Source organism: Tupaia chinensis, unplaced genomic scaffold, assembly GCF_000334495.1.
Source record: "Tupaia chinensis unplaced genomic scaffold, TupChi_1.0 Scaffold140464_1, whole genome shotgun sequence".
Taxonomy (NCBI): domain Eukaryota; kingdom Metazoa; phylum Chordata; class Mammalia; order Scandentia; family Tupaiidae; genus Tupaia; species Tupaia belangeri.
In genome coordinates this window covers 207,540-217,562 of record NW_006200341.1, presented here as the reverse complement: position 1 = coordinate 217,562, position 10,023 = coordinate 207,540, and the positions used below count along the sequence as shown (strand labels likewise).

General features: G+C 37.1%; 1 protein-coding gene across 1 annotated transcript in view; it reads left to right on the top strand.

Moving 5' to 3' along the window:
* Positions 1–10,023, top strand: part of LOC102493624 (ankyrin repeat domain-containing protein 26) — a 130,857-nt gene that overhangs the window by 50,089 nt on the left and 70,745 nt on the right. Inside the window, exons 14-15 of the mRNA XM_027766057.1 lie at positions 4,766–4,912; positions 9,176–9,341. Of these exons, the coding sequence (XP_027621858.1) occupies positions 4,766–4,912; positions 9,176–9,341 (313 nt within the window). The remainder of the gene's footprint in view (positions 1–4,765; positions 4,913–9,175; positions 9,342–10,023) is intronic.

Here is a 10,023-nt window from a genome sequence, read left to right as displayed (position 1 = left end):
TTTTTTTTTTTCACTATAAAGCACATGTACTCACCAGAGAGAAACTGAACAAGAGCAATAAAGTGAATGTGAGGACCAGCCCAGGGCAGTTAGACGGGTGGCCACACTACAATCCTTTATTGACTTTGGATTTGGGTCACATAAACACATACATGTCCCTGGCATTATTTTCAAATCACCAGGTCTGGGACTCAAACTGAAATAGACCATTTGGGGTCCAGCACTCTCACCTCCACACCATCTGCTGGCCTCTTGGCTCTTTGTAATAGGTTATATTGTCTATATTAAGAATTTGCTACTTGCTATGTTTTTTCCATTGGTACTTATGGTGAAATGTATCAGAGAAAGCATAAATTTCATTGGTATATTAGTAAGAAAAATAAGGGCGTAGTACATTAATGGACTGAAAAAGTTGATGTGAAAGGATTATGAGCTTTTCCATAATGGAAATAAATAAACAGCATCAGAATGTATTGCTTTCTCTCATGGTAACCTGTGCTTGGCTGGTCAGGCACAGTCTCTTCTAACTGAGCAGTGAGCTGATGTTATATAGAGTTCTGGAAAGAGTTGAGATTCAGGACCAGCAACCCTCCAGGGCCACGAGGGGGTTGACATCCCCAGTGGTGGCCTGGTTATTCAGTGAGTGTTGCCCATTGGTTGACACTGGGATGTGTGTTTATCAGAGTGAGTTTGTCTCGGATAGACTGTCTTTCCAAAGCAAGTGGCTGACATGGAGGACTAATAAGTAAGGCTAGTGGTCACTGACCGAGTACATGTAAAACTGGGGCAGGGCTAGGATGGTGGCACAGCAGTACAATGCAGTGTTCTGTGAGGAACATCCTCAGGAGAAGGTGCTGGGTTTGTATCTAGAGACCTCTCTGAGTGCCAGGCATTTGCTTGCCCATGGTCTGGGACTGGCTGAGGCTAAAATTCAGTTTCAGCATCAGGACCTTATTAAAGGTACTGTCTCTCTGTCTTTGTCTTTCTCTCTAAAAAATGAATAAGTGAATACAAATTTAAAATTCTTTCTGTGGCTATGGGTCAGTTCATTCCTAACCTTGAGATGACTTTGACCAGATGTCTTCTGTTTAGATGTTGTCTTTGGGCCAGCTGGTGGTATAGTAGTTAGGGTGGGTTCATCCCACAGAGTCAATGGCGTGGTTCAAGTTTCAGAACTCACAGCTAGAGAAACACACTGGGCATGTGTGTGGGAGCCCATGATCCTGAGACCAAAATCGAGGAGAAGGGGTTGCAGCATAGCCATTCCTTCGGCACTTCTCTCTGTCTCTGTCTCTGTCTCTGTCTCTCTCTCTTTTTTTTTCTTGCTTCTCTCTCCTCATCCAAGCACCAGCACCCAATAGCTAATTAAAATTTAAAAAAGGGACCAGCAGATGGAATAATGGCTGTCACTGGACTTCTATGTAATTGACAGCGGTTTGAGTCCCAGACCCAGTGGCTTAAAACTCACGCCAGGTACATGTGCGTGCTTGCCCAAGATCCCGAGGGGAGAATGGAGGAGAAGGGATAGCGGTGTGGCCATCCCCCCTGGGGATTGATTTCTTGCTTTCTGTCTCTCTGTCTCTCTGTGTCTTTCTGGCAAGTGCACGTGTTGTATAGCAAAAACCTCTAAAAAAAAAAAAAGGAAGAAAAAGAAGAAAAGAAAAGAAAGAAAAAGTATTGCCTTCCCTCAATTATGTTTAAAGTGAAATGCTTTTTGGTATTCTTAAATTGTAATCTTTTTTGCAGTTTAAAGTTTAGCTAAAAAAGGACTGTGTAATGATTTCGATCTGGATAATTTCTTCTTTTTTCTTGATGCTTAGTCTTAATTTATTTATAGAACTTTTATTTCATAGATAATTGTTAGATTTCCTTTTATTTTCATTTTATCCTTTTATGGGCTTATACTAAACTCCTAATGTAATAATTTCTAGTGGGAAATTTCAGTCCTCTTGTCAAATTTATGTAGGGATATAATAGTGTTGTTCTTAGGACATGCAGGTGGTTATGTTATTGGACGAGCACATAGCCGACTGTGGTTCAAGTCCCAGACTGGCCACTTGCAATTCACACCAAAGACTGAGCATGTGTGTCCAAAAAGGGATTGTACAATGGTCAACCCTCCTGGTGGGTTATTTCTCACTTTCTATCGCTATCTCTCTCTGTCATTCTAGCTAATACACACCCCTATAGTAAAAATATCCCTACAGGAAAATATGAAGCTCTTATATACGCTGTTTATTGCATAAAAAGTAATGACAATTCTATATTTATATTAGAAATTAGTACTAGGCTAAACATAAAACTTTTCTAGTCATTTTGTTTTTCAACATCATAACTAACCAGATTGTTAGATTTTGAACTATATAACATGAAAGCTGGATATTTAAAAAATAAGGTCCCTCAACCATCAGTATGTCCCTAGTTTCTTCTTTCATATTATATGTCTTTCACAGTATGTTAAAAATACTTTATTAAAATTAAACATTATTCTATGTGTAGATAATACCAAAAGTTATCATATCTTTTTTTTTTTGAGAGGTTTTTGCTATAGGGTGCGTGCACTCACCAGAGAGACAGAGAGAGACAGAGAGACAGAAAGCTAGAAATCACCCCCCGGGGGGGATGGCCACGCCACAGTCCCTTCTCCTCCATTCTCCTCTCAGGATCTTGGGCATGCATACATACGCATCCAGCCTGAGTTTAAGCCACTGGGTCTGGGACTCGAACCATGATCAACTATGTGGGAGTCCAGCAACATAGTCATTATACTAACTGCTGGTCCCAATGTCAAGTCTTTTTAAAAAATTTTTATGTATTTATTCTTTACATTCAACACTGTGTATCATTACCGTATACCAAGTGAATTTTCCCATCTTGAATATACTATATATTGGTTCAATAAAAAAAAATTACCATACATATTATCATCAGCAGATAATTTTCCATTTTCACGTCTCTTAAATGTTTTTTTTCTTTCTTCTTTCCAATATAAATTCTTAACAAACCAATCCCCTTGTCACTTGTGATTGTTGTCTTTAAAAGACTATTTGAAAACTCTAAGACCTCGAGGTACTTATTCAAATACCCGTTTGAGGCTGTATGTCCCAGGTTTCAATTATTACCAGACCAAATAAACTTTTTTCTTTATTAAGTCTTGTGCCCTGTTTTTTTAAGGGTTAACACATGCATTTGAAACTCAGGATATTTCAAACTTACAATAACTCTGACATTGTAAGTCAAGAAACATCTATAATTCATTAATTTAAATTAATATAATTAGGAGATTTTCTATGCTTTTTTTGGATGGGATCTTCTATGTATCATGTCATCTGCAAATTGAGAGAATTTCACTTCTTTTTTCCTATCTGAATGCTTTTTATCTTTCTCTCTTATCTTTTTGCATTGGCTAGGACTTCCAACTCTATGTTGAAAAAGAGTGGGAAAAGTGGATGACTTTGTCTTGTTTCAAATTTTACTGAGAAAGTATGTAGCTATTCTCCATTCAGTATGATGTTAGCTCAGTGTTGTCATAAATGAATTTTATTACATCGAAAGATGTACCTTCTTTCTTTTTTTAACTTCTAAAGTTTTTTTAATTATTATTATTCATACATTAAATCTCTATACATCATTTAGATTGTAAAGAGACTTTACCCAGCATCATATATACCTCAGTCTAGCCCATTTGAAATCTTTTTTTTTGGGAGAGATTTTCGCTATAGGGCACGTGCGCTTGCCAGACAGAGAGAGACATAGAGACAGAAAGCGAGAAGTCACCCCCGGGAGGATGGTCACGCCGCAGTCTGTTCTCCTCCATTCTCCTCTCGGGATCTTGGGCACGCATGCACACGCGCCTGGCATGAGTTTTAAGCCACCGGATCCGGGACGCAAACCGCGGTCGACTACGTGGGAGTCCAGAGACATAGCCATTACGCTAACTGCTGGTTCCTAGCCCATTTGAAATCTTAACAGTCAATCCTAGTAGGGCGTGAGTTCCTTATTCTACAACAACATTGCCCTGTAGTGTGGTGTTCATCTCCAGTACTAGCTTCCCTGCATTTTATGCTTTCTTTTCCAGTTCTTATGGAAACACCTACATGCACTGTGTCTAATCTTTGTGCTCACAATTTGTTTGCTAAGTAGAAAGGTACTTCCCACTTTTTGACTTGAGAGCTCTTTTTTTTTTTTTTTTTTTTGAGAGGTTTTCGCTATAGGGCCCGTGCGCTCGCCAGACAGACAGAGACATAGAGACAGAAAGCAAGAAATCACCCCCCAGAGGGGATGGTCACACCACAATCCCTTCTCCTCCATTCTCCTCTCGGGATCTTGGGCACACATGCACACGCGCCCGGCGTGAGTTTTAAGCCACCGGGTCCGGGATGCGAACTGCGGTCGACTACGTGGGAGTCCACCGACATAGCCATTACACTAACTGCTGGTTCCCAGAGAGCTCTTCTTCTATATTTTACCTCTTTAATATAAAGCCTTCTTTGTGCTTAGGTACAATTTTTCATAGATTAGCTCATGTGTCAACTTGTACAATTTATCCTCATTTTGAAGCTGAGAGGAGAGTATACACTTCTTTGGATGTAGTTGACATGTTGGAATTGTTTTTAAATTAGTAAATTAATTAAGATAGGGAAGATTTGGGATTGTTTAAAAAACTAGTGATTTGTTTTTGGTATTTTGTGTTTTTTTTTTTGTTGTTGTTCTGTATAATTATTAGAAACTAAAGCCTTTTTTTCACGGATTTCTTTCCAAGTAGTGTGAAGGGCACAAAGAAGAAGAAAAACGAGAAATGGGCCTGGACAAATGATAGGGATCGACGAGTTTTGGAGGCAGATTCACCTTCTGATGGTCGACCCTGCGGGAATGTCAACAGTTCACATGAAATACACCCAGAAAGAGTCAGGTAAACATCTAGAACTTCTTGGTTTCCCTGTGAAGAAAATTGGTAATAGTTACAGTTTCTAGAAACACACATGAATAGTATAGTCTTCAGGCGAAACAAGAGAACATTCAACTGTCGATTTAATTGAAAAGTTGACAGAAATGAGAACAAGTGTCCTTGATAAGGAGAAGTTTCAGTAGTTTCCAGGAAAGTCTAACTGTGAGGTAAGTGTAGAAATCTCCCTGGAGAATTTCTAATGGTAAAGGCAAGAGAAAACTTGATGATAAATGAAGAATGTAGGATTCCAGGAAGTTTTCTTTTTCTTTTTTTATCTTAAATAGATGCTTCTAGATTATGTTTGTATGCTGTTGGAAATAACCCAATAGATTTGTTTATTATATCTAAATTTTTTAATATCTAAGTATTAGAAGTCTTAAAACATTATCTTTAAAAATTTTTACAATAAACTACTAATAATTGTTCTTAAAAGTTTTATTCATGTAAACTTTTATGTTAATAGGACATTCATTCAAAATTATTTCAGAAATGGAATATTATAATGTCTATCATCATATAAAACATGACAAACTATTATTCACAGATTTTTTTAAAACTGTAATTATAAACAATTATAATGTCTATCATCATATAAAACATGACTTAAACTATCATACACAGATTTTTTAAAAACTGTAATTGTAAACTTACTAAATACACACATGCAAACCAGACTGAATAGTATTTTGTACAATTTAAGAGCCGGCAAATGGTGTAGTGGTTAAAAGGCACTGGATGCCCATATGTCCAACTTGGTTCAAGTCCCGGAGATGGCAGGTTTCTCTCTCTCTCTCTCTCTTTCACATTTCTCTCATCAAATTAGAATCAAATAATCAAGATGATAATAAATAAAATGAAAAGAAAATAAAAGGAACATTTTTTAGTGTGATTTTTTTTTTTTCACTTAAGGGAATGCATGCTAGCCAGAGAGAGTGCAGTGTGAGGGGTGGATATGAAAAAACATCTTTTGGGGTGATGGACATACCACAATTTCAACTTCTACAGTCTCTTCTCAGGATCGTTGGCATGCACACACACGTACCCAACATGTTCTTCAAAAAGCCAGGACTAGGATTGATCTCACTCTGTCGTGGGGGAGTTCTCCCCACCATTGGCAGTACCCTCCAGCGAATAAAATTGAGTCCTACTGGATGAGTCTATGTTTACAGTAACTTTGATCTTATAATTGTAAATAGCTATGATTCCCTGAGATACTATAAAGTATCACTTCTATTTACCCAATAGTTATTTAGACTCTGCTGAAAAGAAATGATATTGTGTACGTCCAATACAAATGGAAAGTGTAGACAAACTGTCATAGATAGTTACTTTCCAGTTATCAAGTTCTCAAGTATGAAAAAAATGTTTTCCTACACCAGTCATGTCATTAACACATATTATGTATTTGGTAAGTATTTGCTGACTGTATGAAACAACTCTTGAACAAAAGAATGAGTCTCTTGATTCATCTCTTCATGAAAAAAATAATCTCTAGATTATTGAAAGCAGCTTTTGACAATGGCCTATATATAGTCCTTTTATTTCTAAAATTTTTTCAGTCTTCTTTTTTCTTTTTTTTTGCTATAAAGCACATACACACACCAAAGAGAAACTGAATAAGAGAGACACAGTGAATGTAAAGACCGGCCCTGGGCAGGTGGAGGGATGGCCACACTGCAGTCCTTTTTTGGCTTTGGATTTGGAGCACACATACACATAGAATGCAGTGCTCTGTGAGGCTCATCTTCAGGAGAAGGTACTGGGTTTGCATCTGCAGACCTCTCTGAGTGCCAAGCATTTGTGTGCCCATGGTCTGGGATTGGCTGAGGCTGGAATTTAGTTTCAGCATCAAGACCTTATTGGGGGAGTGTCTCTGTCTTTGTCTTTCTCTCTCTAAAAAAAAGGAATAAATAAATAAATAAATAAATAAATAAATAAATAAATAAATATTAAAAATGTGTTCTTGTGTGACCATGGCTGTGAGTCATTCCATTCCTAATCTTGCGATGACTTTGACCAGATGGCTTTTATTTAGATGTTGCCTTTAGCCACCTGTTGGCATAGTAGTTAGGATGAGTTCATCCCACAGGGTTGAGTACGTGGTTCAAGTCCCAGACCTCACAGCTAGAGAGACACACTGAGCATGTGTGCATGGGTGCCCATGGTCTGGAGAAGAGACAGAGAATAGAGGAGATGGGATGGCAGTGTAGTCATCCCCTGAGGGGTTCTCCCCCACCTCCGCTTCCAAACACCAGCTCCCAATAGCTAATTTTTAAAAAGTGTTGCCTTCCTTCTAGTATGTCTGAAATGAATAGCTGTTTTGTATTCTTAAATTGTAGACTTAGTTCTTGCAGTTTAAAGTATAGGTTGAAAAGAATTGTGTAATGATTTCTGTCTGGATCATTTCTTCTTTTTTCTTGATTCTTAGTCTTAACTTGAGTTATTTACATAACCTTTATTTTGTAGATAATTGTTAGTTTTCCTTTTGTTTGTGGTAATTTTATGGGCTTAAACTCAACTCCTAATGTAATAGTCTTTAGTGGGAAATTTTAGTCTTCCCTTATAACTTATGTAGGGATATAATAGTGTTGTTCTTAGGATCTGCAGGTAGTGTAATGTTTACGTTGTTGGACTCGTACATAACCAATCATGGTTCAAATCCCAGACCGACTGCTCTAAATTCATGCCAAACACTTGAGCATGTGTCCAAAATCCAGAGATGGGAACGGAGGAGAAGAGATTGTGCAATGGCCAAACCCCTGGGAGGTTATTTCTCGCTTTCTATTTCTTTCTCTCTGGCTAGTACATGCCACCTTTAGTAAATTGTTCCTTAGAGGAAAATATAATGTTCTTATGTATGCTGTTTATTGCTTTAAAAAGTAATGACAATTTTTTTGAGAGGTTTTTGCTATCGGGTGCGTGCACTCACCAGAAAGACAGAGAGAGACAGAGAGATACAAAGCGAGAAATCACCCCCCAGGGGGGATGGTCACGCTGCAATCCCTTCTCCTCCATTCTCCTCTTGGGCTCTTGGGCACGCACGTACACGAGCCCAGCATGAGTTTAAGCCACCGGGTCCAGAATTCAAACTGCAGTCAACTACATGGGAGTTGAGCAACATAGCCATTACACTAACTACTGGTCCCAACAATTCTTTACTTATATTAGAATTAGGTATTAAACTAAACATAAACGAAACTTTTCTAGTTCTTTTATTTTTTTTTTTTTTTGAGAGATTTTCACTGTAGGGCGCGTGCGCTCGCCAGACAGACAGAGAGAGACATAGAGACAGAAAGCGAGAAATCACCCCCCAGGGGGGATGGTCACGCTGCAATCCCTTCTCCTCCATTCTCCTCTCGGGATCTTGGGCACGCACGCACATGCACCCGGCGTGAGTTTTAAGCCACCAGGTCCGGGACACGAACCGCGGTCGACTACGTGGGAGTCCAGCGACATAGCCATTACGCTAACTGCCGGTTCCCTCTAGTTATTTTCTTTTTAAAGAAAATTGTAATTAACAAGACTGCTGATTTTTAAAATGTATATAGTTACAGCTGGGTATTTTAAAAATAAGGTCCCCCTAACCCTCAATATTTCCCTAGTTTCTTCTTTCATGTTATATGCCACTCACAGTATGTTAAAATTTTTTGTTAAAATTAAACAGTATCATGTGTGTAAATAACAGTGAAAGTGATAGCACTAATCTATATTGCATTCAAGTCTTAACAGTCATTGCTGTTGCAGATGACTTATTCTAGAACAACATTGCCCTGTAGTGTGTGGTTCATCTCCAGTACTAGCTTTTCTGCATTTTATCCTTTCGTTCAAGTTCTTAAGCAAATACCTATATGCTCTGTGTCTAATTTTGTCTAACAATTTGTTTTCTAAGTAGAATAGTCTTTCCTACTTTTTGTTTTGAGAGCTCTTCATCGATATTTTATGAATTTAATAGGAATCCTTCTTAGTTTTCGGTACAACTTTTCATTGATTAGCTTACGTGTCAACTTGTCCCGTTTATCCTCATTTTGAAGTCCAGACTATACGCTTTCCTTGTACATAGTTGACATATTGGAATTGTTTCTAATTAATAAATAAATTAAGATGGAAAAGTGTTGATTTTTAAAATAAAACTAGTTCATTGTTTATTTTTTTGGTGTGGGGCGAGAGAGGTTTCTTTCGGTATTATTATTAGAAACTAAAGGCTTTTTTCATGGATTTCTTTCCAAGTACCAACTTTACTCTGAGTGTAAAGGACACAAAGAAGAACAAAAATGAGAAATGGGCCTGGACAAACTGTGGGGATATGCAAGTGTTGGAGACAGATGATTCACTTTCTGAAGGTCGACCAGATGTGAATATTGTCAACAGTTCACATGAAGTTAATCCAGAAAGAGTAAGGTAAACATCTATAACTTCTTGGTTTCCCTGTGAAGAAAATTGACATAGTTACAGTTTCTAGAAACACACAAAAATAGTATAGTCTTCAGGTGAAACAAGAGAACATTAAATTGTTGATTTTATTGAAAAGTTGACAAAAATGAGAACAAATGTCCTTGATAAGGAGCAGTTTCAGTAGTTTCCAAGAAAGCCTGACGGTGAGGTAAGAACAGAAATCTCCCTGGAGAATTTTTAATGGTAAAGGTAAGAGAAAACTATAGGTGATAAATGAAGAATGTAGGATTCCAGGAAGTTTTCTTTCTTTTTTTAAATCTTAAAACAGATACTTCTAGATTATATTTGTGTGCTGTTGGAAATGATTCAATAGATTTGTTTATTATATTTAAATTTGTTTTAAGGTCTAAGTATTAGAAGTCTTGAAACATTACCTTTTTAAATTTTTACAATAAACTAAACTATTAATTGTTCTTAAAAGTTTTATTCATGTAAACTTTCATGTTAATAGGGAATTCATTCAAAATTGGTTCAGAAATGGAATATTATACTATCTATCAACATATAAATGATGTCTTAAATTTAAAATATCATACATAGATATTTTATTTTATTTATTGTATTTTTAAAAAAATTATTATTTATTTAATTTTATTTATTCATTTATTTATTTTAATTTGACC